This window comes from Triturus cristatus, chromosome 2_1 (assembly GCF_964204655.1).
Source record: "Triturus cristatus chromosome 2_1, aTriCri1.1, whole genome shotgun sequence".
Taxonomy (NCBI): Eukaryota; Metazoa; Chordata; class Amphibia; order Caudata; family Salamandridae; genus Triturus; species Triturus cristatus.
Window position 1 is genome coordinate 239,245,800 of NC_140581.1, and position 27,780 is coordinate 239,273,579.

At 48.3% G+C, this 27,780-nt stretch overlaps 1 protein-coding gene across 9 annotated transcripts in view; it reads right to left on the reverse strand.

Moving 5' to 3' along the window:
* The window catches only part of ZFR (zinc finger RNA binding protein), a 526,018-nt gene that overhangs the window by 226,558 nt on the left and 271,680 nt on the right, over positions 1-27,780 (reverse strand). For all 9 annotated transcript variants that reach the window (XR_014970026.1, XR_014970025.1, XM_085630635.1 and 6 more), the window contains 2 exons: positions 26,558-26,677; positions 19,973-20,118 (listed from right to left, as the gene is read on the reverse strand). Coding sequence is in view for 7 of the 9 variants with exons in the window: in XM_085630635.1 (XP_085486761.1) it covers positions 19,973-20,118; positions 26,558-26,677 (266 nt within the window). In the remaining 2 variants the exon portion in view is untranslated. The remainder of the gene's footprint in view (positions 1-19,972; positions 20,119-26,557; positions 26,678-27,780) is intronic.

Sequence of the window (27,780 nt, forward strand, 5' to 3'; positions counted from 1 at the left end):
AGTGAACCTGAGGTATTTTTTGTGTGAGGGGTGAATGGGTATGTGGAAATACGCATCTTTGAGGTCCAGTGTGGCCAGGAAGTCTCCCTGTTGGAGCAGCGGAAGGACTTGCTGTAGAGTGACCCGTCCTTTTTCGGTATTAAGAAGTACAGGGAGTACACCTTGCTCGTGGACGGGTACGACCTCTATTGCACCTTTTAGTAGCATACTTTGCACCTCCTGCTGTAAGAGCGTTAAGTGCTCTGAGGACATAGGACGGTTTTTTGGAGGTATTGTGGGCGGAGTTGAGGTTAATTCTAGGCAGTAACCGTATTTGACAATATCTTTGACCCACCTGTCCGTGGTGATGGAGTTCCACGTGGACAGGAACCTTTGTAGCCTTCCCCCGACAGGTGTTATGTGGTCGGGAGGAAGGGAGAGGGCGTCACTGCTTGTTCTTGGGGGAGGACCTGGTGTTGCCGTAGCCGCGTCCTCTGCCCTTTGTGCTGGAGCCACGATATCCACCCCGGGTGTTTTTGTCGTAGGTGCTCTGTGTGTTGCCTTTGTTGAATGTTTGCTGTGACCCCTGTCCTCTACCTGCTCCTCTATTTCCGGGGCGACGAAAGGAGCCGCTCCGAAAGGACTGCGTTTGTAGAGCCCCCATGGACTTTGCAGTGTCCGTGTCTTTTTTATTTTCTCTAGGGTGGTGTCAACCTCCGGCCCGAATAAGTAGTCGGGGTTGACAGGTTGGTTGAGGATGTTATTTTGTACCTCAGGTTTGAATCCGGAGATTCGCAACCAGGCATGTCGTCGCAACATGACGCTAGTGTTTATGGCTCTGGCAGCTGTATCCGCGGCATCCAGTGCACACTTAATGGATGCATTTGTGAGGAGCTGTCCCTCCCTGATGAGGATCTCTGCACCTTCTTTGTATTGGTCAGGGAGATGTTGGAGTAGTTGCTCTAATGTGTCGTAGTGCGCTCTATCGTAGCGAGTGAGGAGTGCTTGAGTATTGGCAATGCGCCATATGTTGGCTGCCTGGGCGGCAACCCGTTTGCCAGAGGTCTCTAACACCTTGGACTCTTTGTCCGGGGGAGGAGCATCACCTGTTTGCGAGTGTGCCCTCTTGCGAGCATTCGCAACTACAATTGAATCCAGAGGTAACTGGCCTCTAATGTAGGTGGGGTCCCCAGGCGCCGATCTGTATTTTTTGTCGATCCTGGGGTTTATTACTCTTGCCCTGGTGGGTTCCTTGAAGATGTCCTTTGCTGGTTTGAGGACACCCTTCAACATAGGTAGAGTTTTAATGTTCCTTTCTGAGGATGCGAAAGTGTCCATGAGAAAGTCGTCCTCTACGGTGTCAGAGTGAAGTTGCACCCCATGATTGGCCGCAGCACGTTCAATTAAGGCGTTGAACGCGGCAGTGTCCTCTGTGGGAGATGTTTTTGCTCCATAGAGTTGCGGGTCCTGTGCATCTATAGGTGCACCGGAGTCGACAGGGTCATCCCAAGCTTGATCAGGGTCCTGTTGGCATTGAGGGTCCATCTCTCCGGAGTAGGGGACGTGGTCACCCATGTAGTCCTCCAAAACATCTGTGTCGGAGTGTGTGGGAGAGAAGGACTGTGGATCCTGGTAGGGGGAATGGAGAGGTTCGTAAAGAACCGGTTCCGAAACCACTGGCAGCTTTCTTTTAAGTGGGATCCGGAAGGAGTCCAAAGCTGGCTCTGAAGTTATTCTCCTTTTGTGGAGCAGCATCCTGCCGGTGTCGGCGTCGATGATATGTGACGGAGACGTCTCCGCAGGAGAACGTTCGGCAGGCGTGATCGTGGTGTGGGTGACCCGTGTCCTGATTTGGAACAGTTTCGGGGCCGTGGATGGCGGCAGGCCAAAAGTAATGTTGGCCGGTGCCGAAGAGGCTGTTGGAGCTTTTATTGGCTCGGAGCCCGATGTATCCTGGAGGACTGTTTGGTGTTTGGTGCGTTGCGCAGCAACTGGCCGCACCTGGAACGCCATCGATTCCTTTGCGCCGACCGGTTCCGTAGAAGCGGGCGTGGACTTTTTCGGCGCCGGTGAGTCATCGAGTCGAGGGGCGGTAATGGCAGTCGACGTCTTCGATGAGTGTGCCTTTGGTGGTGCTGTCGAAGCGGTGTGAGACGCAGCAGGCAGTTTGACCTTTGGGGTCGGAGTCGATTGCGTCGGTGCCGAGAGCCGAGTAGGTTTGGTGGCACCGAAGGTCTTCTTCCGTATGTCGACGCCGACGTCGGCCGTTGCAAGCTCGGCACCGAAGTCTCGTTTGGTGCGCTCGGTGCCGATGGGTTTTGCTGGCGTCGAAGGTGTGGAGGGCCTCGATCCGACCAGCATTACTTTCGGTTTCGGTTTCAGTTGAACCAATACAGCTTTCGGTTTCGAAGAAGGGAAACCAGCCGGTTTGGGTATTAATGGCTGCCGCTGAATGTCCGAGGCCGGGCCAGAGGGCGGGGCCGAAGAACTGCGGGATAGGTCTTGGGTAAGGCCCGAAGGCGATCCCTCGACCGGAGCCATAGACTGGCGCACTGGGATGTCCTCAGTCTGTACGGGTAGGCCTTGCTCGTCATCGGAGCTACTCTCTTCGGCCCCTAAGGCCTCATTGTAGTCTCCTACCTCGGTGTCGTCTTCGTCTCTGCGAAAGAGGCTTTCTTCGACGTCTTCCGAGCCGGAGTCGTGTTCGGAAACGGGGCTGGAGGGTAGGTTCTCCACGTCTTCGACATCTTCGGTCTCAGCGCTGAAGATGTCGGCCGGGGCCGGTGCCGCTTGCTGCGCTTCGAGTCTCGCTGCTCGTCGATTCCGGAGAGTCTTCTTGGATCGGAATCGGGCACAGGCCATACATGTAGATTCGTCGTGATCCGGTGAAAGGCATTTGTTGCACACCGGATGGACGTCGATGTGGGGATATTTCGCATTACATACCGGACACCGCTTGAATGGTGTCCTCGATTCCATCCTCGATGACGGGTCGATGGTTGGGTAGGAAGCGAAAAAGTTGGTTCTGGAAGTTAGTAAACTAACAAGATACTATCGATACCGATCGGGAACAGTACCGACGCGAACTAAAGGCCTTTTGGCCTAGAAAAAGTTTTTCCTAACTTGAGTCAAGATAAGCACATCCGAACCCAATGGCGGAAAAAAACAATCTGAGGATGGAGAGGATGCCCATGCGCACTGTAGTCCAGGGGAGGAGTCACCTATCCCAGGATACTTCGAAGACTCTTCCAGGACAACAACGTGCAATCATCCGGACCCAACACTAGGCGGCGATCTATGCACAGATATGAATTCAGCAGCCCACATGCCTCGAACTATCTCCTTCCAAAATAGAAATTTGAAAACAGGAGAAGATACGCAGAAATCTTATAGTAAAACAGTGTGTCAATTTAGTAGCTCTCTAGCTCTTTTTGCTCTACCCACAAGGCAGGTGGAATGCTCATCTATGGACTATAAAATTGATGGAGAAGAAATAGCTACATTCAATCTTTGTTCCCCCAATTATACTCTGTTTTCTGTCCAGATTCTTAACTCTGAAATATTTAAGCTACAGGCAGGGGCCTCAGAACCATGTTTTACAATGTCACAGTGATATTTCACAGTAAGTATTTGTAGAAAGCTTGCTCTGTATAGGATATTGCCACTAGGTGGTAATACTGTGTACTGAGTCCAGGGGTTCCGCAAAAGTGTACAGGACTCAGTGTAAAACCCAAAGTAATCCATTAGTGGTAGTGTGGGTGAGCAGCCTTAGGCCCAACACAGAGGAGTGCAAGAAATATACTGCACAACAATGATCAATAATGGACACACGACTTAAGGAGGAGATCCAGACCAATTTTAAAAAGAAAAATGTTACGTAACCAGTAAGCATCGGTTCTTGGCATGTAGACCTGTAGATTCACATGCTTTGCATACTCCTGCCAAATGGTGTTGGGTCTAGATGTTTGCAAGTTGTTCTTCGAAGAAGTCTTTCCAGTCACGAGGTAGGCGACTCCTCCTTTCGGTGATAGTGCGCATAGGCATCGATTGTTTTCCCGCAGAGGGTGAAAATGGAGTTAGTATGTGTGGAATCGAGATGTCCATGGGTATGTATGCAAGATAAGAAAGAACTGCAACAGGTATAGGTACCCAGGGAGGCAGGTGGGCGCATGTGAAGCTACAGCTCTACATCCCAAGAACAGATGCTTACTGGGTAACATTTCCGTTTGAGGAATGCGAGCTGTAGATCACATGCTTTGCATAGAATATAAAGTAGTAAACTCCCAAAGCAGTGGCTAACCTGTAGCTGTTGCAGTTGTTTGAAAAAAGTGTTTCAAGTACTTGTGAGAAAGTGCCATCTTTCTGCATGGTTGCCCCCCACTTTTTGCTGAATTGCTGATGTGCTTTGACTGAATGTGCCCTGGGTTCCTGCCAATCATGTGCCCAACCCTGCATTAAAAACAAAACCCAATTGGCATCCCTGGTAAATGGTACCGCACTGTGACCAGGGAAGACCACTAAGGGCTGCAGCACTTATTGTGCCACCCTTAGAGGCCCTGTACCATTACACTCACACACTGCCTTTGAAGGCTACGTGTTTTGGTGCAGAACAAAGTGAAGAGTCGACACGGCACACATCCCTGTGTACCATGCCTACAACCAACTGCCCTGGCATAGATCAGTCACCCCTCTAGCTGGGTGCACTATACCAGTGGTGAGGGCACAGGTGCATTTGAACTGTACCCCTACAGTATCGAGCCAATTCTTAGACATTGTAAGTGCAGTGCTGCCATTAGTACATGGTGCTGGGGGAGCTTGTCATTACAAACTCCACAGCACTATAATGGCTACACTGAAAACTGAGAAGTTTGGTATCAAACTTCTCAGCACATTAAATCCACACTGATACCAGTGTGGGATTTAATGAAAAATGCACACAGATGGCATCTTAGAGATGCCCCCTGAAAAACGACCTAACTCTAGTGTCCAGGCTGAGTGGCTGCTTTCAGCTGCCACTACCAGGCATGTTTCTGGACCCCTGGGTTGAGAGCCTGCTGGTCTCTGAGGCCCGAAACAATGCACATCCTGGAACGAGGTGCCCAGCTTCTTCCCCCAGGACGGGCAGGGCTCACAAAGGTGAAGCTTCAAAGGCTTGCCGCCTTTGTGAGCATCCCCAGGCCACTTGCTGGTTTCAGCAACTGGTCCCCACTGGTTCTGAACCCACTTTGGACGGGAGAACCGGCAGGAAATACAAGTGAGGAAGAGGGGTTTGCCCACCTCTGCCAACCCCACCCCCCAGGTGGGGGGGGGCGAGGTGAAGCACAACTCTCAGTCCACGCCATCTTGAAGATGTTACGGATATTTGTAGAGCGCATAGCTACCCGAAGGAGTCCCAGCGCTAGCCGAGAGGCAGGTCACAGCAGCTTAGTAGGAGGGGTTTTGAAAAAAACCAAGATTTTCAGAAGTTTAATGAAGGGAAGGAGATTTGGTGGGGAGGGAGCGTGTTCCAGAGCTTGGCAGAAGTAAAGCGGAGGGAACGACCACCACTTCCGCTCTCCTCCAAAATGTCAGTGCTTGGAGATATGTTCCCAAAGTGGCATCTCCCTGTGCATCACTTCCCTCATTTACGAAAATTGTGAGCATGTACAAAGCACTACGTCTGTGACTGGTTTAAATGTTACAACTAGAAGAACTTTACCAGGTCTTGTCATAGTCAACATATTTTGGGTCCGATTCTCAGAGCCATGATAGTTGTATGCTTGGCTTGCATACGCAACAGTTGTTTAAAGTATTTACGCGCATTAAGAGAAATTGTATTTGAAGCTTTTCTTAAAAATTGTTAAATAGTTTAGCAACACTTTTTCAAATTGGAAATATTATTTGGGTACATTTATTTTTAAAATGATCACCGATCTTGCTTCTCTTCCTCTGCCTGTTTTTGCATATAATCAAGTAGTCCTAGGAGAAGTATAAACAGCCACTAATTATTAAAATTTGCAAACGTACATGTTTTCATACTGGGACCCCTGTCAGTAATATTAATGGACTATATATGGAATTTTGATCGTTTTATAATATGTGGCTACATGCCTTGCCTTAGCAACCGACAGTCCTCTTTCCCACAACCATGCACCCTGCACATCGGCGGCCAAAGTATTTATTGTGCAGGAGCTGGGATCTGCCTGTATGGCGGCCAAAATTAACATGAAAACGTGTCATCCTTGACCCCAAACAGTGTCCTGGGCTGGGAATTCCCCAACCGCAGGCAACAATCCATTATTTCTGCAGGCAGGGATGAGGGTCTCACCGGAAGCATCCGCCCTTCCGCAGGCTGATTGACTAGTGACTACAACCACCAGCATTGCTGGTCAGTATCCCTATTTGTATTCACCCCTCCCTACCCCGAAGTGCTGAGAGGCTAATGCAAGGTGACATATAGCTCTTCACACACGCCCCGAGTGACAGATATGAAAGAACATCTGGGCTAAATAAAAGCCACTTCAGAAGAAACCAACTTTTTAAAATGTATTTTAAATATTGTAGCCTGTTATCCGGGACCTCTCACGATCTAGATCCACCTGTCCGTTGCGAGCTAGGTGTGTGTGCCTGTGTGCTCTTGGGCAGTGCTGAACGATAAACTAAACGTGATCTGTGAGCCTCTGAATGATAGAAAGCAGAGCTCTTTCCAGTCTTGAAGCGGTTACACGCATTACGTTCTGTGGTGCTTTGGACGTTACTCAGCTGTTTGCGTGAACTTTGCCCCTCCGTGCTGACTGAGCTCCGATTGCAAATCCTGCCGACCTCATGCCAGGCTGGGGGCCGGTCCCATGATTAGGAAGACTGTTAATCATTGTGCAGATTAGAAGAGCGCCTGCCCGCGGCGGCTAAGAGAGCATCTGACGGGAATACACTTTACCTATTAAATGCGCTCATACCACAACACCTCATACCACAACACCTCTTACGCAGCATGCTTAGGACTCCTCTGTCGCTGCGGGCTGCAGGGTGGGGCTACAAAACAGTGCCGTGCAAAAAGGAATCGGGCTCATGTTTCACACTCCAATGTTTTTCCGTTTTTTGGTCATTTATTTCAAATAATGGATCATCAAGTGCAGGCACTCAGGCCCATGAGAGCCGCGCTCTTGGGCTGTAATCCTTTGCAGCGGGATGTGTCAGAGCAGAGAGACAGGCATCACTTTGAAGGAGCAATGGCGGGGAGGAAAGGGAGATAGTGACGTCTTTCTCCGAGGTCAAGCAGAAATGCCTCGTAGAAACGCAGCGTCATGTTCGGATTCGGGGGCGTGTTTTTCTTTCTCTCCTCTTCCCACTGGCTGGAATGTTTACATTCCAGAGTAGAGAAAGAACATAAAAAACACGCCCCCGAATCCGAAAAAGACGGGGCTTAAATGGACAGACGCCCCTCTCCTCCAATGGCTGGCCCCGTTTAGGAAGCCAGCCAATGGAGAAGAGGGGCGGGTTCAAGCCCCGTACTAGAAAACATTAAATCTCGCGAGCGAGACTGCGCAAGCGCAGCCTTCGCTAGCCGAGACCTAAAAAGAAACTACAAGAAGAAGGACCGAACAGCTGTGCAGCAGCAAGAGTAAGTAGCCCACTGACTTGACTCCAGCCCTACCAGCCTGTCTCCCCCCTCGAACCTGCTACTGCGAAATCCCAGTGTGTCCTGCAGCCAGCAACCTCGAAAACCCCGGAGGACCTGCGTGCCTTCAACTGCAAAGACTGTCTCACATGAACACCGGATTTGTTCATCTGCAACCTCTGGCTCCTGCCAGACAACGCGAATCCGCCTCACTCTGCACCCGCCGTCCACGGCCCGAGCTCGAGTGGGCAAACACCACAAGGAGGTCACCCTGGCAATCCTGACCAGAGATCCCACAACCCCTGACCTGCCTCAAGCCTCCAGCCAACGCCTGCAGCTTAAATCCAGCAGGCCCCCCCAACCGCGAACAGGAGCTGGTAAGAAGATCCGACCCCAAAAGGCACCCCTGCACCAGACGCCCCACGACCTTGTGTGCCCAAACAGACAGTGCCTGTGAAAAAGTGGCTCTGTATTGAATATGCTACTTACCAGTATGCATCTGTTCTTGGCATGTAGGGCTGCTGACATTCATATCTGTGCATAGATCGCCGCCTAGTGTTGGGTCCGGATGATTGCACATTGTTGTCCTGGAAGAATCTTCGAAGTATCACGAGATAGGTGGCTCCTCCCCTGGACTACAATGCGCATGGAGTAGATACCGTAAGTGATGACCATGCTATACAGTAATTCTGAGTGCTGCAGCCGCTACAGGCGCCGGGGAGGAGGGTGGGCGATATGAATGTCAGCAGCCCTACATGCCAAGAACAGATGCATACTGGTAAGTAGCATATTCAGTTCGAGGCATGTGGGCTGCTGAATTCATATCTGTGCATAGATTATATAGCAGTCCCTCTATTAGCGGCGGCTGCCCGTGCCAGCTGCAGCAGTCTGAAAAAGGGTCTTGAGAACAGCCTGTCCTACAGCTGCCTGCTGTTTTGAATGTACATCTACACAGTAGTGTTTTGTAAATGTATGGATAGTGGACCATGTGGCTGCTCTACATATTTCCTCTAAAGGAATATTCCCTAGGAAAGCCATGGACGCCCCTAACTTTCGTGTTGGGTGGGCTCTGGGAGGAATCGTTAATGTGCGTTTAGCTTTTTCATAGAAAATTTGAATACATTTAACGATCCATCTGGCTATCCCTGCTTTGGAAATGGCGTTGCCCTTGTGTTGTGGAGAAAAGGCAACGAACAGTTGTTTTGTTTTCCTAAAATCCATTGTTCTGTCTATATAGTACATGAGGGCCCTCTTTACATCTAGTGTATGGAGCATTCTCTCCGCGACATTTTCTGGATTTGGAAAGAAAACAGGCAGTTCAATAGTTTGATTCATGTGGAACTGTGATATCACTTTAGGCATGAAAGTGGGGTTAGTACGTAGTACAACCCTGTTTGCGTGAACCTGTATGAATGGCTCTTGAATGGTTAGTGCTTGGAGTTCACTAACTCTTCTCAACGAAGTGATTGCCACTAAGAAGGCTACTTTCCAGGTGAGGAATTGAATCTCACATGAATGTAGAGGTTCAAAAGGTGGACCCATTAATCTGGTGAGGACCACATTCAGGTTCCACACCGGTGCCGGTGGGTGAGTTGGAGGAATCACTCTTTTGAGTCCCTCTAAGAAGGCTTTGATGGCAGGCACCTTGAATAAAGAGAGGTGCTGCCTGTTCTGAAGATAGGCCGCTATTGCGGTTAGATGTATACGGATGGAGTTGTATGCCAGATTGCATCGGTATAAGTGTAACAGGTAACAGATGATGTTCTGAATGGATGCATCCAGCGGATTAATGTCATTGTTTTTACAGTAAATGACAAACCTTTTCCATTTAGCTGCATAGCAAGCTCTGGTCGTGGGTCTCCTGGCCTCCTTGATGATATTCATACATTCTGGAGGCAGGTTCAGGTAGCCAAACTCTAAGACTTAAGGAGCCAGATCGCCAGGTTCAGCTGTTGCGGATCTGGGTGCTGAATTTCACCTGGTTCTGTGTTAAAGGTTTGGGTGTTAGCCGCAGTCTTTGAGGCGGCACCACGGACAGTTCTAGTAACGTGGTGTACCATGGCTGGCGTGCCCACATTGGAGCAACCAGGATGAGGGTCATTGAGTGTTGCCGTAGTTTGCGTGCCACTAGCGGTATTAATGGCGCTGGGGGTAAAGCGTACGCAAATCTGCCTGACCAGTTCATCCATATCGCATTGCCCTGCGACTGTGGATGCGGAAACCTGGCGGCAAAGCTTTGGCATTTTGCGTTTTCCCTTGTGGCTAATAGGTCTATCTCTGGATGACCCCACTGCTGGAAGTACGGTTGGAGTACTGATGGATGTAGCTCCCATTCGTGCATTTGGTGGCTGTGTCTGCTGAGCAGATCCGCCATCTGGTTGTTGTGAGAAAGTGCCATCTTTCTTGCATGGTATGCCCACACTTTTTGCTAAATTGCTGAATGTACTTTGATTAAGTGTACCCTGGACTCCTGCCAATCAGGTGCCCGGGGCCTATGTTCCTTCCTTAAAACACAAACTCCAAATTGGCAAACCCTAGCCACATGTCAGCCCCTGGTAAATGGTACCCTAGGTACCCAGGGCCTTGTGGCCAGGGAAGGCCTCTAGGGGCTGCAGCACTCGTTGTGCCACCCTTAGAGGCCCTGTACCCTTACACACACACACACTGCCTTTGCAGGCTGAGTGTCTGGGTGCAGGACAAAACAAAGAGTCGACATGGCACACATCTGTGTGCCATGCCCATCACCTACACTGCCAAGGCATATATCAGTCACCCCTCTAGCTGGGTTCCTTATGCCTATGGTGTGAGCACAGGAGCAGGAGCCCTGTGCCCCTACAGTACCCGGGTGCATTCCTGGGCACTGTAAGTGCAGTGCTGCCATTTAAGAGTACATGGTGCTGAGAGCTTGTTAAACACGAGCTCCACAGCACCATAATGGCAACACTGAAGACAGGGAAGTTTGGTATCAAACTTCTCAGCACATTAAACCCACACTGATGCCAGTGTGGGATTTAATGTACTAAGCACCCCAGAGGGCATCTTAGAGATGCCCCCTTACAGCTGACCTACAATCCACGTCTGCTCTGAGGCTGCCCAGGCTGCCACACAGCAGACACGTTGCTGGACCCCTGGGTGGGAGAGCCCCTGCTCTCCCGGGCCTGCAACAATGCACATCCTGGGTGAGGTGAGAAATCTCCTCCCCCAGGATGAGCAAAAGGGAAGCTTCAAAGGCATGCCGCCATTTGGAGTTTCCCCAGGCCACTGCAACCCCCCACTCTGGCGGGAAGCTTGGCCGGAAACCCCATACAAGGACAGGGGATGTGCCAGCCTGCCCACCCCACCCCTCAGGTGGGGGAGGCGAGGTTAAACATCTCCGGGCTCTCGCCATCTTGAAGATGGAAGGTCCTACCCTATCAGGATTAGGCTACTGCGCCCCTCCCACAGGAGAGAGGCAGGATAGGGGGTGTACCCACCCCAGGACAAGGACCCATTGGTCCCTGGCCTTCACCTACCTATAACGCCCCTAAATCTAGTATTTAGGGGCACCCTGAACCTTCCTTCCCCAGATTCCAGATTCGAAAAACTACAAGAAGAGCAAGAAGAACAAAGACCTGCCCTGCAGCTGCTAAAAAGGGAAGAAGACACCAACTGCTTTGGCCCCAGCCCCACTGGCCTGTCGACTCCCGGACCTGCACCAGCGCGGCATCTCTCGTGGCCAGCAACCTCACCAAACCCAGGTGACCTGGCTACCTTTTGGCTCTAAGCCCCTGGGACTCCCATGAGTAGAGGCTCTACTCAGAAACCTATTTCTAACCCCTGGCACCAGCCCGGAACCGCAAACCCAGCACACTCTGCACCAGCCAAGCCTGGCCAGTGCCGGAGTGGACAAAGACCCTGAGGATGACCCCACGGCGACTGTGACCCCGAGTCCGGCACCCAAGGACCCCCCCTCGACATTCCGGAAGAAGCCTGCAGCCTCAGAACAGAGTGCCACCCCAACCGCAATCACCAAGAAGGTAAGATTTCCGACATCAAAAGGCACCCCTGCCCCTGGCGCCCTGCGGCCCCCTGTGCCCAATCCCGGGGTACCCACCTAACCTACAACTACCCAACTTACCTCTCGAAGTGGTGGGGGCACCTGAAGCATCCTCGTCCCAGAGCTTGCAGCCTTTTTCCTAACCGGAACATTCCCATTGATTTCTATTGAGCGCCCGACGGCTCAAAAGCACCCTGCACCCAGCCGCCCGAGTGGCCCTGGCAGTGCAATCTCTACACTAGCCTACTTCCCCACTTGCCCTGAGTGAGTGACCAGGAGCCCAGCTCCCACAGCCGCGTGGCCTGCTAGTCAGCAGCCACCAAACCAGGCACCCCTATTCCTCATAGGCTAACATTGGGCCTAACTCTCTCTGCACCCGGCCGTCCTGAAACCGCTGAGGGTGAACTGACTGTACCTACCTGACACTGGGAGAACCTGGAGTCTATGCCCAGAACTTCAACTCTGCCAGTCGAGAACTTACCCTTAAACCGCGATCTTCATTTTCCTCATAGGGTAACATTGGCTGGCTTTTTCTTGGAAATTCTTCTAAGTGTGAACTTTTCAAAACTCAAAATATTCACCAAAAATCAGCAGAGTACCAAAAACGAATTTACTCACCTGCTCTTAGGTGAGTTCCCAGTGCTGGATCTTGGTGCCCAGCACTGACTCTGAAAAGTACCCACAACTACACTTACCTTTAACTCCTTTTTCTTCCATAGGAAACCATTGACTGCTTTTCTGTGAAATTTCTTCTAAGTGTTGATTTCTGCAATCTTGAAATATTCTTTTAAAATCGTACAATTTCTGCAAACGTAATTACTTACCTGTTTCTGATAAAGACCCCAGTGCTGAGTCTAGGTACCCAGACCTGGATTACAAAAGTAACGATAAAGTACTCTACCTGCAACTTGAATTTCTTGCCATAGAGATCCATTGAATGTTTTCTTTGACATATTTTCTAAGTGTCAACTTTTGAAATAGGTAAATATTATTTAAAAATCAGTACAGTAATTAAGTCGACTTTCACCACTTGATTCTGAATATTGTCCCAGTACTGGATCTAGGAGCCAGACCTGGAATTCCAAAAGTAATCTGAAAAGTAATTTATTACAAATAACCTGAATTTACCATTGAGCTCAATGCATTGTTATGTTTAGGAAATAGGATTGTTTATTGCAACCAACTGTGACTATTTACAAAAATCCATTGCTTATTGCAAAAGTATTTATATTCAACCTCTTCTGAGAAAGTATATTTTTATTCCCTTTGTGGTTCTAAAAATAAAACAAGCATATATTTTATATATATAAACCATTGGCCTAGAGTTCAGTTATTGAGTGTGTGAGACCATTTGCTGACTGAGTGTGTACACTAAATGCTTTACACTGTCCTCTGGTACTGCCTTACTGCTCGACCAAGCTACCACTTTAGAGAGTAAGGTCATACCTAACTTTAACCTCTATCAGCCCCTGGGGGACTGTGGACTCTGTACACCCTGTACCTATTAGGGAACAGTATATACAGAGCCACTTTCTCACAGTTGTCCTTGCCCGGGAGGTGTTCCGCCATAAGGAACATGTTTCTCTGAATGGCCCACTTCCACATGCTCTGAGCCAGATGAGACAACTGTGGAGAGTGTGTTCCTCCCTGCTTCTGTATGTAGTACATGGCAGTCATGTTGTCCGTCCGGATCAACACGACTTTGTTGCACAAGTGTACTTTGAATGTCTTCATTGCCAGGAAGATAGCCATCAGTTCCAGAAGGTTGATGTGCATCTTCTGTTGCTGTGTCGTCCATAGTCCCTGCACTGTGTAATTGAGTACATGAGCTCCCCAGCCCTGGAGAGACGCGTCCGCCGTCAGTATTATTTGTGGAACAGGCTCTTGGAACGGTCGGCGCTTGCAAAGGTTGTGTGGATTCCACCAATGCAGAGAGTTGTATGCCCGACCGCTCACCAACACTAGGTCTTTCAACTGTCCTTGAGTCTGATTCCATTGACGTGCCAAGCACTCCTGAAGCAGGCGCATATGTAGTCTCGCGTGCGGGACTATGAAGATGCAGGAGGCCATCATGCCCATCAACTGCATGAACACTCACGCTGGAAGGGAGTGTTGTGGTCTGAACTTTTTTTATCAGCAGTTGCATGCTGTTGATTCTCGCTAAATTTGGCTGAGCTTTGGCAGCCAGAGTGTCTATAGTCGCGCCCAGGTACTGCCGTACGTGGGCGGGTTGGAGATGTGACTTTGGATAATTCAGTGAGAATCCCAGACTGTGAAGAAGGTGAATGGTGTGGGATATGTGGCTGGCACACTGCTGGGCTGACTTTGCCTAAACAAGCCAGTCGTCCAGGTAAGGGAAGACGTGAATGTGCTGTCTCCTTAAGTGTGCGGCCACAGTCGCTAGGCACTTGGTAAAGACTCTGGGCGCTGTTATTACTCCGAAAGGGAGTACTTTGAACTGATAATGCTGATCCTGAGGAGTGAACCTGAGATATTTTTTGTGTGATGGGTGTATGGGTATGTGGAAATACGCATCCTTTAAATCTAGTGTTGCTAGGAAGTCTCCCTGACTGAGAAACGGCAGAACCTGCTGGAGGGTGAGCATATGAAAATGCTCTGACAGAATGTATTGGTTGAGGGGGCGGAGGTCTAGTATAGTCGTAAAGACCCGTCCTTTTTTGGGATTAAGAAGTACAGAGAGTACACCCCTGACCCCCGCTGTTCCATAGGCACGAGCTCTATGGCTCCTTTTTGCAGCATACTTAGTACTTCTTGCTGCAATAATGTCAAGTGCTCTGCGGACATAGGACGGTGTCTTGGTGGTATATTGGGTGGATTGGATGTTAATTCCAGACAATAACCGAACTGGACAATTTCTCTGACCCACCTGTCTGTGGTGATGGATCTCCAGACTGGCAGGAACTGTTGGAGTCTCCCCCCGACCGGTGTTATGTGGGCGGGGGGCAGCGACAAGACCTCACTGTTTGTTATTGGCGGAGGACCTGGTGTTGTTGTGTCCTCGTCCTCTGCCTTTGGTGCTGGATCCACGATATCCACCCCTATTGTTTTTATTATAGGTACTCTGGGTACCTCCTTTACTGTTCCCAAGTAGGTACAGGGTGTACAGAGTTCACAGTCCCCAGAGGTTTGGCAGAGGCTAAAGTTAGATATAACCTTACTCTCTAAAGTGGTAGCTTGGTCAAACAGTAAGGCAGTATCAGAGGACAGTGTAAAGCATTTGTTGCACACACTCAGCTAGCAAATGGTCTCTCACACTCAATAACTGAACTCTAGGCCAATGGTTTATATATAATAAATATTTACTTGTTTTATTTTAGAACTAGCAATAGGTATTAAAATATACTTTCTCAGACTGAGATGTTTAACATAAATACTTTTGCAATATGCAATTGACTTTGAGAAAGTTACAAGTGGTTGCAATAGGCAACAATTTTAAACACAATCATGCATTGTGTTCAATGGAAGTTTCAAGTTATTTGCAATAGATTACCTTTAGGATTACTTTTGGGATTCCAGGACTGGATCCTAGATTCAGTCCTGGGTCAGTACTTAGAAACAAGTTATAAAAGTCGACTTAGTTACTGTTATGATTTTTAGACAATATTTTGCTATTTTAAAAGTTGACACTTAGAAAATATTTCTTAGAAAACAGTCAATGATTCCCTAAGGAAGAAAATTCAAGTTGCAGGTATAGTATGTTCTCGTTACTTTTGTAATCCAGTACTGGGTGCCTAGACTCAGTACTGAGACCTTTATCCAAAACAGGTAAGTAGTTACGTTTTCACAATTTATACGATTTTTAAAGAATATTTAAAGTTTGCAGAAATCGACACTTAGAAGAAATTTCACAGAAAAACAGTCAATAGTTCCTTTGGAAGAAAATTGGGTTACTGGTAAGTACGGTTGTGACTATTTTTCAGAGTCAGTGCTGGGTACCAAGATCCAACACTGGGAGCTCACCTAATAGCAGGTGAGTATTTGTTACTCTGCTGATTTTTGGTGAATATATTAAGTTTTGAAAAGTCCACACTTAGAAAAAATTTCAGGAAAAACCAGTCAATGTTACCCTATGGAGAAAATTGAGTTATCGGCTTTAAGGTAAGTACTCGACTGGCAGAGTTAAGGTTCTGGGCATAGACTCAGGGGTCTCCCAGGGTCAGGTAGGTACAGTTGTTACACCCTCAGCGGCACAGGGGCAGCCGGGTGCAGTGAGAGTTAGGCCCAATGTTATCCTATGGGAGGCAGGGGGCCTTGGTTGGTGGCTGCTGACTAGCAGGCCACGTGGCTGTGGGAGCTGGGCTCCTGGTCACTTGCACAGGGCAAATGGGGAGTAGATAGGTGTAGAGGTTACATTGCCAGGGCCACTCGGGCAGCTGGGTGCAGGGTGCTTTTGAGCCTTCGGGCGCTCAATTGATTTCAACGGGAAAGCTCCGGTTTAGAAAAAGACTGCAAACTCGGGGACGAAGATTCTTCAGGTGCCACCACCACTTCGAGAGGTAAGTTGCGTAGTTGGAGGATAGGTAGGTACCCCGGAGTTGGGCACAGGGGGCCGGTGTAGGGGTGCCTTTTGGTGTCGGGAAATCTTACCCTCTGTTGTTCGCGGTTGGGGGGGGCACCTGGTTCTGAGGCTGCAGGTGTCGTCAGGCGCATCGAGGGAAGTCCTTGGGTGCCGGACTCGGGGTCACAGTCGCCGTGGGGTCGTCCTCGTGGTCTTTGTTCACTCCGGCATAGGCCAGACTTGGCGGGTGCAGAGTGTGAAGGGTTCGCGGTTCCGGGCTGATGCCAGGGAATTCAAAGCAGATTTTGAGTAGAGCCTCTACTCATGGGAGTCCCAGGTGCTTAGAGCCAAAAGGCAGCCAGGTCCTCCGGGGTTTGTGAGGTTGCTGGCCACAAGATGTGCCGGGTTGTAGCAGGAGCAGGTTCGAGGGTCGACAGGCCGGTAGGGCTGGGGCCAAAGCAGTTGGTGTCTTCCTCTTCTTAGCAGCTGCAGGGCAGGTCTTTTTTTTTTCTTGCTCTTCTTTGTATTTCGGAATCTGGAAAAGGTAGGTTCAGGGCGCCCCTAAATACTAAATTTAGGGGAGTTACAGGTAGGTAAAGGGCAGGGACCAATGGGTCCCTGTCCTGGGGTGGGTACTCCCTGTGGGAGGGGGGCAGTAGCCTAGTCCTGATTGGGTAGGGCCTCCCATCTTCAAGATGGCGAGTGCCCGGAGATGTGCTTTACCTCGCCTCCCCCACCTGAGGGGTGGGGTAGGCAGGCTGGCACATCCCCTGTCCTTATTTGGGGTTTCCGGCCAAGCTTTCCGCCAGAGTGGGGGTTGCAGTGGCCTGAGGAAGCTCACAGAGGCGGCATGCCTTTGAAGCTTCCCCCTGCCCATCCTGGGGGAGGAGATCTAGCACCTCGCCCAGGATGTGCATTGTTGCAGGCCCAGGAGAGCAGGGGCTCTCCTACCCAGGGGTCCAGCAACATGTCTGCTGTGTGGCAGCCTAGGCAGCCTCTCAGACCAGACGTGGATTGTAGGTTAGGTTTCAGGGGGCATATACAAGATGCCCTCTGGGGTGCATGGTACATTAAATCCCACAATGGCATCAGTGCGGGTTTAATGTGCTGAGAAGTTTGATACTAAACTTCTCAGTCTTCAGTGTTGCCATTAGGGTGCTGTGGAGTTCGTGTTTGACGAGCTCTCAGCACCATGTACTCTCAAATGGCAGCACTGTACTTACAGTGCCCAGGAATGGACCTGGGTACTGTAGGGGCACAGGGCTCCTGCGCCCACACCACTGGCATTGGGCACCCAGCTAGAGGAGTGGCTGATGTATGCCAGGGCAGTGTAGGGGGTGGGCATGGCACACAGGGATGTGTGCCATGTCGACTCTTGGTTTTGTCTTGCACCCAGACATCCAGCCTGCAGGAGGGGGGGGGGGGGGGGCCTGTACCCATATATATATATATATATATATGGGTACAGGGCCTCTAAGGGTGGCATAATGAGTGCTGCAGCCCTTCGAGGCGTTCCCTGGTCACAAGGCGCTGGGTACCTAGGGTACCATTTACCAGGGGCTGACATGTGGCCAGGGTGGGCCAATTTGGGTTTTAGGTTTTTAGGGAAGGAACATAGGCCCTGGGCACCTGATTGGCAGGAGTCCAGGGCACACTCAAAGTACATTCAGCAATTCAGCAAAAAGTGGGGACATAGCATGCAAGAAAGACGGCACTTTCTCACAGTGCCTAATCAAGCCATAACTTCCCAACTGACTTCTCGAAGTGGTGGTCGCACCCAGAAGACCTTCATCCCCAAGCCTGCAGTGCCTTTGAAAACCAGAGGTTCCCCATTGCAAACAGGGCGCCCGGCGTCGAAACAGCACCCTGCCCCCGGACGCCTTAGTGCTGCTGAGGGTGCACCTTTGGTGCTCCTTTGTTTCCCCATTTGCCCTGAGCTTAAGTCCAGGAGCTTTGCTCCCACAACCAAGTGGCCTGCTTTCCAGCAGCCACCAACCGGAGGCCCCCGATCCCCCCAGTGGATAACATTGGGGCTCAGCACTCTGCACCCGGCCTCCCTAGTGCCGCTGAGTATGTAACTAGAGTGCATCCTTGACCCTGGGGAACCCCTGAGTCTACCTCTAGGAACCTCAACTCCCACTATCAAATACTTACCTCAAAACCGTTAACACTATTTTCCTCCATAGGATAACATTGGCTGTTTTTCTGTGAAAAGTTTTTTAGTGTGGACTTTGAGAAACTAAAGAAATTGTTTAAAATTGCATAATCTAACAAAAAACGATTTTACTGACCTGTTTTCAGGAATGACCCAGAGTAGTATCTAGGCATACTACTCTGTATAAGCCTAGTAATCTCAAAAGTTAAATACCTGCTATTTTACTAAAAAGCCTGTTCAAGTCTATGTACTGCATTTACTAAGTATTGCATTTCTCTGCATTCATACTGTAAATCAAGTGCATATACAATTATCATTCAAACTTGATTTCAATTGCATTACTACTGTAAAGTATGTATTGCTTCTTAAAAACGTCGTTTTTAAGGAGGATTTTGAATAAAGAAAGTTGGAACAAGACCTGCTGAATGAATTGAATTATTTGTACTTCGTATTACTTATGACTTACATTTTTTGGAGTGCTGGATCATGTTGCTGCTGTAATTTGTGGTAAATCTTATCCTAGGTGGCTTAGGGGTATTAAGCCTCAGATCCCTTGCACCCTAAGAGTTTGAATCACTTATGACCCAACACAGTGATAAGTGCTGCCATAATTGCCCCATATCCTTTTGCATTGTGTTTATAAAGTATTTATTGCTTACCTGTGTGGTTCTAGAAAATAAAATAACTAAAAGAACATTTTTATACAAAAACAATTGGTCTAAAGTTCAGTCTTTGAGTGTGTGAATTCATTTGCTGACTGAATGTGTACAACAAATGCTTAACACTGTACTCTGATACTGCCTTACTTCTCGACCACACTACCACAAATCGAGAGTGAGGTGCTATCTAACTTTACCTCTGCCTACCTTTGGGGATCCACTGGACTCTGTGCACACTATGCCTCACTTTGGTATAGTATATACAGAGCCAGCTTCCTACAAGGTCTAATTAAACTCATAAGATGTTTGTTCTCGGTTTTATGAAGTGCTAGGAATAGGAAATACCCAAGTAAACTTTCAAAGGTGCAGGTTGTTTTAATGCCAAACAGAGGCAAGTGTCAAGTAATCAGTTAAATATTGAATGATTAACTTAACAATGTTCTTAACTTGGATGGAAGTTTGTATGTTTTGTACTGTGAACCCTTATTGTTTATGGAAACTGCTGAGCATTCGACCCAAGCAAGTTCCTAAAGGAGAGGGTTTTTCTTAGCTACATGCCCCAACATACTCTTCCTTTTAGGTTTAAGCACAAGTCACCTTTTTAAGATTTTAAACTATTGGAATGTAACATCCTGTATCATTGTAATTCACATTTGTAGAGCGCGTTATCACCTTCTGGTCTCTAAGGGTATCAGTGGAATCCCACTTTCTAAATGTTTAATTCTTGTATGGAAATGTTCTGTTCTTCTAATGAGGACAAGCCTAGTATCTCTAATTCCTATTGCCTGCCGTCTGTGGATTATAATAATTTTTATAGTACTGTGTTTAATGTGCTTTTATGAAATTCTGTTTATTGTATTTAAAAAAAAAAAGAACTTTTATGGTTATATTTCTGTAGCCAAATAAAGTTATTGCTACTAATATAACAACGTATTTAGTCACAGGAAAGTGAATCATACAAATCTTGCCAGAACTACTTAGGTTATTATTGCCGGAACATGCTACTTGTGTACTAAAGGCAGTTTACCTCATTTCCATACGCCAGCGTTCTTCCTCTTCCCGCCTACGCCAATATTCTTCCTTCTGCATCTGCTTTCTTATCTTCTCCTCCTGGATCTTTCTGGCTCGGATACTGGGTTTAACTTCTACCTGCAATTCCGGATTCACTTTTTTCTGTTTTGCATACAAATACATTTTATTGAGAAACAGTTGGAAATCATTTAGTCTACTAACTTTTGCATTCTCAGTCAACTAAATGAAAGATTTCTTTACTAAATTTAGCAACCATGTCCATTCTACTGCATCTAGAATTAATCCATATTTAGAAAGAAAAAAAAGATGACAATTAACTATCGTGTGGAAATCACAAACGAGTAACCTAAATAATAACAAAGTGGAACTTCACGGTGTTACAAGGATAATGTTACTAACTCAGTAAGAATCTGTTCTTGGCATGTAGAGCTGTATATTCACATGCTTTGCATACTCCTGCCATCTAGTGTTGGGTCCGGATGTTTGCAAGTTGTTTTTAGTCGAAGAAGTCTTTCCAGTCACGAGGTAGAGGACTCCTCCTTTCGGTGATAATGCACATGGGAATCGACTCCATTGTTAGATTGTTTTCCCGCAGAGGGTGAGAATGGAGTTAGCATGTGTAGAATAGAGATGTCCACGCGTATGAATGTGAATTAAGAACTACAACAACCACAGGAGACCAGGGAGGTGGGTGGGCGCATGTGAATCTACAACTCTACATGCCAAGAACAGATGCTTACTGGGTAAGTAACATTATCCGTTCGAAGCATGTGAGCTGTACATCACATGCTTTGCATAGACTATACAGCAGTATACTCCCAAAGCAGTGGCTAACCTGTAGTAGTTGTTTGAAACTGAGTTTTAAGTACTTCTTGGCCTACATTTGTCAGTTACTACTGTAAAGTATTCATTGCTTACCTGGGCCAGGCTTGCTTGGTTCTAGAAACTAAAAGAATATTTTTAAACAAAAACAATTGGTCTGAAGTTCAGTCTTCGAGTATGTGAATTCATTTGCTGACTGAGTGTGTACAACAAATGCTTAACACGGTTCTCGGATACTGCCTTACTGCGCTTGACCACACTACCACAAATAGAGAGTGAGGTTCTATCTACTTTTACCTCTGCCTACCTTTTGGGTTCCACTGGACTCTGTGCACACTATATCTCACTTTGGTATAGTATATACAGAGCCAGCTTCGTACAGATGTAACATACCCTATGTGGGGTATTCGTTGGTTATTGTGTAGTCATTCTGTTTTGCCACTGGAGATGTCTTCCTGGGTGGTACAAGTGTGATGATCCAGTGGGGGCAACCATGCAGAAAGAGGGCACTTTCTTTTTTTTTTTATAAATCTTTTTATTAACTTTGCTCAAGGTCTCTTTAAGTACATAGCAGTGATCAGAAGGCTCATAAACCAACAGCATGACATAACACAAATGAGGATCAAAGGGACAACCAGAGGGGCCCGCTACTACTGCCCCCCCCCTTCCGAAAGAGGGCATTTTCTGACAACATCCCTATTAAAACGCAAGGGAACGCCTCTTAAGAATTGAAAACAATGACAGAAACAGCCGCGTAGTTGTACAGTCCGTCTGGGAAATAGCAGCTTGAACCCAGAGTAACGTAGTGGCAATAGACCAATACAAACAAAACAAGAAGTCCGCAACAAGGGACTAGAAAGAATGCCATTCACTGAAAACCAGATGAGGGGCTGAACCGCTGAGTCCACATGACTGTCAAAAATATGGGCCCCATCGAAGGGCAAGTCCCAGAGACGCTCCTTAACATTTTCAGGAAAACTACCATCACGCAGCCGAGCATGGCGACGCAAAGCCAGCGCCCGACCCACAGAATAAGTGATGTCCATGGCTGATCCAGTTGAAAATGTCACCAGGTCACGACCATCCTGGAGTATCCAAGTCAGGTCATACCGAGGGCTTTCCAGAAGAGAGGGAAGGAAGCGCTCAACCAAGTCCCAGAGGGCGAAAGTCGCCCGTGCAAACACGCAGGATGTGTTCAAGGATCGGAGGGCCGAGCTCGTGGACGCAAACATTTGCCTACCACACGTCTCCAACCAACAAGATTCCCAAGTGGGTGGAAGCAGAGGACAATGGGCGGCGACAACTATCCCTTGAAGCGTAGGGACAAACAGACTGGATCATCTGGAGCAAGGCGGTGATGATGTAAGACAGCACGTTCCACCGGGTCCTCTGAGGAGGGCCTCGCCCAGGTCCCTAGAAGGATGTCGTAAATACGACTCCCCAAAAGGTAGCAAAGGCTCGACATCCGTGTTGCCCTGGTGGAGCAAATCCAACAGGGATCGGAGGGCAGAGAGATAGGAGGCGGCTGTAACTGTATAACAGTAGCAGCTATGCAAACGACTGTTGCAAAGCAGCACTAACCTCCGTTGCTATTCTAGGAGGTGATAGCAAGTCATAGTTAGGAGACGGTTGCAGGCTAACACGTCCACTAAAAACCAAAGGCCCTTCAGGCCGAGAACATCCAACGGCCTGTCAGTGCTCCACATTAACATGTTACGAACAATGCTCAAGTAACACTGGGGGAGTGAACCCCCCCCAGGGACCTCATCATCCATTTGAAAGGGAGCAGTAAAGGACATCTCGGGCATGGAACGACATCGAGACGGCGCCGCATCAACGCCGACAGAGGCGGCAGCGTCGGGACGGCGTCAACTCAGCGTCCACTGTGATGGGAGGCTCCATCAATCGGCGTCAGGACAGCATCGAATCTACATCCACCGGGATGTGAGATTGCGGTGTGGAACTGCATAGACTCAGAGACAAGTCCCCTGCTGCGATCGCAGCAAACATCATTCCACGAAGCCCCACCAGACTGTCCCCAGACTCTGGAGATGGACTGTGGTTTGACATTTGAATGGAAAGCCCCACCGGGCCGACTCCCGACATGACCCCAGAGCCGAAGTCAGGGCACTTGATAGGCGCGGAGGACAAACACGCCGGCGAGCTCCCAATCTGAGTCCATACCTCCTCTGTAGGGCCCGAAGGCGCGCCAGGGAGACTGGTTGGCCCGAGGATGGCCAGCATAGCCTGGTAATAAGCTCCCATCTGGGTCCTAGTCGTCCCAACACAGAAAATGGTGAGTAGGCTGAGGTCGACTGCTGAGCGACCGTGTTCGGTAAAGACCGGGAACGATGGGCACAGACATCACGACTACGTGAGGCAGAGGGCCTCCATGACTTCCTCTTGAGCTTACCTGAGGAAGTCTAACGACGTCCTTGGGAACGACTCCGCGACCTACCCGGAACCGGAGCCCCAGCTGGAGAGGAAGACGACTGGACTCCGAACGGAATAACCGGGTGGATAACAACTTCATCTTGCGTGCCCGCAGGGACTTCAGCTTCAGCCTCCGGCAGGCATCACACTCAGACAGGCGTCGCACACTTTGGAGTCGTAGTGCTCGCCTAAGCACCACATACAAATAAGCGTGCGGGTCCATCGCCGACATCTGCCGTGTGCAGGAGTCTCACGATTTAAATCTCGAAGGCATGGACACACTGTTCCCAGACGCGAAAAGGCGTCAGGCCAAAAACCAGCCAGAGGAACTGCTTCTCCTGGATCCACGTTGCAGCGCGGAAAAGAAGAAAACAAGACGTCACCGCACCTGGAGGGACTTACATGGCTCCACTAACGTCATATCCGTGGATGACATCAGAGCGGAGCCATGCGATCGCCATCCCCCGGCGCGCAGAGGTACTGCTGAAAAATCTCCTGATCCAGACTGGCACCTGGGGGAAATTTTAAGTTAAGGAATCTGCGGCTAGATGTCTCCATCAGATCTGGAGCTTTGAGAATGGGTACTGAGTACACTGCCTTTTTCAGGGTGTCAAAAGCCTTTTGACAGCTAACTGTCCAGTTCACTTTTTGCGGTATTTTCTTGGAGGCAAGTTCTGTGAGGGGTGTCACAATGGATCCATAACCCTTCACAGAGGTTCCATGGTATGTGTTGCTGGTTAAAGTACACCGGTAGTGAAGTGGTTTATTTCTCTCCACAGAAGGTAGTGGCAAGTCTAATACCTCGGCAGTCCAGAGAATAACCTCCTGGAAGGAGAAACCTCCAGAGAGGCAGGACTAAAAGCAAATTCTATCTTCAATTCAGGTGATGGTTCTAGGCCACTAGTTGTTCCTTGTGTTAAAAGGTCAGCAGCATCAGACTAAGGGAGGAAGAAACTGTCTGCACTGCTGTCATTCTTGTCATGAACTTACATTGGACGTAAATCAAAACTGAAGAGTTCATGCATAGTTTTCCAATCCTAGCTGTGCATTGTTTTCTGTAGCTCTCCTCCATAAGCTGGATCCATATAGAAGATTTTGTCGTGTGCACCGTAACAGGCTGAGCGGAGTGCTCTATTGGCACCGAATCCCGGTTTGGAGAACATAAATACAACCACATCTGATGGACAAACGAGGATTTTATAGTGAAAAGTTATCTTAAGGTGCCTGTCCGGGTGCGTGGGAAATAATCATCCCTAAATAGGAAAACGTCCTGAGGTCTATTTAGACTTGAAGCGGATGCAAACTAGACATACAAAACTGTCCTGAGGTCTATTTAGACTCGAAGCGGATGTAAATAAGGTGTCCATATATTCATTGTGAAGGACCGACTTTTGGCTGCTGTCAAAAGTTAATAAAAAGAACTTCTGGCAGCATTTATATGGATACAGCTCTCTAAACAATAAACATCACTCGTTTTTATACATAACTGATATTGGGACTTTATTTTAAATTTCCTGAAGAAGGTGTTGGCAAGGAATCAGTGCCCACCGAAACGCGTCGATGCTCTCAAAGAGGAAACCACATAAAATCTTTGATTACAATTTTTGTGACATGTATAACTGAAAGTAATATTAATTGGGGTCGCAATTGATGAATCGTTGATTTGGTGATTTCCCTCTGTGAATAGGACCTCATTGTCCTGTTTAGATTGTTCCCAATCGTATGTTTTATGGTGTTCTTAAATTGTTATTGTAGATACTATTGTCAATATTATTCTGATACTTAGGTATTATATTGTAATTGCTTCATAATTAGCCTTATAACAATATATAGTATTGTATTTACAGAATTTGATGAAATTGTGAATAAATTTCTATGCCATATTTTTTCTCTCAATTGTTTTGACTGTATATGTGCTGTTCATTCTTATCCCGTCAGTGTGAAAGGTGTGTTGATTGTTGCGTATTCATGACAAGGAGGCTTTGTCTGGTTGACTAAGCTCTCCTCGATAATACATTGAGATTCCTGTATAGAGCGGACATTCTAATACAAATCCTTTTTGGAGGACCTTGTGCTCCTGATGCTGGAGCACAGGTTTGGGACTCAGCCCCACAGGTGTTAAACCTGTCAGCTGAGTCCAGTCCATGCCATCTGTGGCAGTAGCTGTGCTGGCGGCAGCAAAGGAGGTGAAGGTCATATGAACCTTAGAGGTGGTGCCATATAGGAATGAGCCAAGGAGAACGTAGATTTTACCCTGATGTTCAGGCCTGTAGGGGGCAAGAGACCATGCAGGGTTAATAGAGGAGCCATCAGCATAAAGGGCCTCCAGAGAGACTTGCTTCACAAAAGAAGTCAATCATCATGTTAAGAATCCCTGCAACGACAACAGCTGCTTGGGCGCCGGAGGATTAGGCTTGGAGGAGGGGACAGCACCAGGGGACAGTGCAGCACTGAATCCTGAGGAGCAACGGGCTTCAACTCCAGCCCAAACTTTACCAAAAGGTATGGAGCGATGTAAGGACTTGCGTGGTAGTGAAGTGCAACCTTGTTTCTTGTGCTTCTTATGCATTTGTCATTGATGACTTGACAGAAGGAGATGGAGATTACAAAATTTTCTTTAGTTGAAGACAGCTGAGACAATCGGCTGGGGCCACAAATAGCTTAGCCTACCACTCTCTTTTATGGCTTACAGTGCATGCTGATGCGATAATTTCAGGTATGCAAGTCATGATCCGACCCCTAGCACCACAGGCAGATGAAGTGAGAGTTTGATGGACATGTGAGGAAAAAAAGGTAAATGGTTGCACTCAACTCTTATGACCTTCCGATTACAGCCTGCTTGACTAAGCTGAAACCCAGTTCTTGAATGAATGTTGGTTGTATATACTCTTGCCATCTTATGACTAGCTAATCATTAAATGAAGGTTGAGCTATTAAACGTATCGGATAAATACCTTCCATCTCGTATTTCAAACTTGTGCGTAAAACAGTGGTTTACACACGATTCGGAATAAATAAACTGACTCTTAACTACGCCCAGAGTCCGTTTATTGTTTATCTAAATCCTCCTGGCAGAATTTTTACACTTAGCTCATCTGCTAGATAATGAACTGGAAATTAAAATATAGCTGTAGTTTTCTACAACTATTGCTAACAATACAACTATAGAACCTGTTAAAAGGCATACAATGAGAACTAGTGTTTAAAGTACATTTTTCAAAACACATACAAATTAACTAGTACCAAGTAATACAATCTTTAGCCATTTAACAATTTCAGAAAAATGCAGAAGATGCAAAACTAATGGTTTAATATTGAAACGTACTTTATATTGGAGTCTGTGCCTTCTTCCTTTGAGATGCATCTCCTTGGCGTTTGGATCATTGAAGCTGCATTCACATAGCTTGCAGTGAAAACGAATCACCTTTCCTTCATCATTTCGAACCTGGAATACAAAGACATGATACTTATACCATAAAGCTCAGGGATTGTGAGAAAGTGCCATCTTTCTTGCATGGTATGCCCCCACTTTTTGCTAAATTGCTGAATGTACTTCGATTGAGTGTACCCTGGGTTCCTGCCAATCAGGTGCCCAGGGCCTATGTTCCTTCCTTAAACCACACAAACTCCAAATTGGCAAACCCTAGCCACATGTCAGCCCCTAGTAAATGGTACCCTAGGTACCCAGGGCCTTGTGGCCAGGGAAGGCCTCTAAGGGCTGCAGCACTCATTGTGCCACCCTCAGAGGCCCTGTACCCTTACACACACACTGCCCTTGCAGGCTGAGTGTCTGGGTGCAGGACAAAACAAAGTCGACATGGCACACATCACTGTGTACCATGCCCATCACCTACACTGCCAAGGCATTTGTCAGCCACCCCTCTAGCTGGGTGCATTACGCCTATGGTGTGGGCACAGGAGCAGGAGCCCTGTGCCCCTACAGTACCCGGGTCCATTCCTGGGCACTGTAAGTGCAGTGCTGTCATTTAAGAGTGCATGGTGCTGAGAGCTTGTCAAACACGAGCTCCACAGCACCATATTGGCAACACTGAAGCCTGGGAAGTTTGGTATCAAACTTCTCAGCACATTGAACCCACACTGATGCCAGTGTAGGATTTAATGTACTAAGCACCCCAGAGGGCATCTTAGAGATGCCCCCTTACAGCTAACTTACAATCCACGTCGGCTCTGAGGCTGCCCAGGCTGCCACACAGCAGACACGTTGCTGGACCCCTGGGTGGGAGAGCCCCTGCTCTCCCGGGCCTGCAACAATGCACATCCTGGGTGAGGTGAGAAATCTCCTCCCCCAGGATGAGCAAAGGGAAGCTTCAAAGGCAGGCCGCCATTTGGAGTTTCCCCAGGCCACTGCAACCCCCCACTCTGGCGGGAAGCTTGGCCGGAAACCCCATACAAGGACAGGGGATGTGCCAGCCTGCCCACGCACCCCTCAGGTGGGGGAGGCGAGGTGAAGCACATCTCCGGGCTCTCGCCATCTTGAAGATGGGAGGCCCTACCCTATCAGGATTAGGCTACTGCCCCCCTCCCACA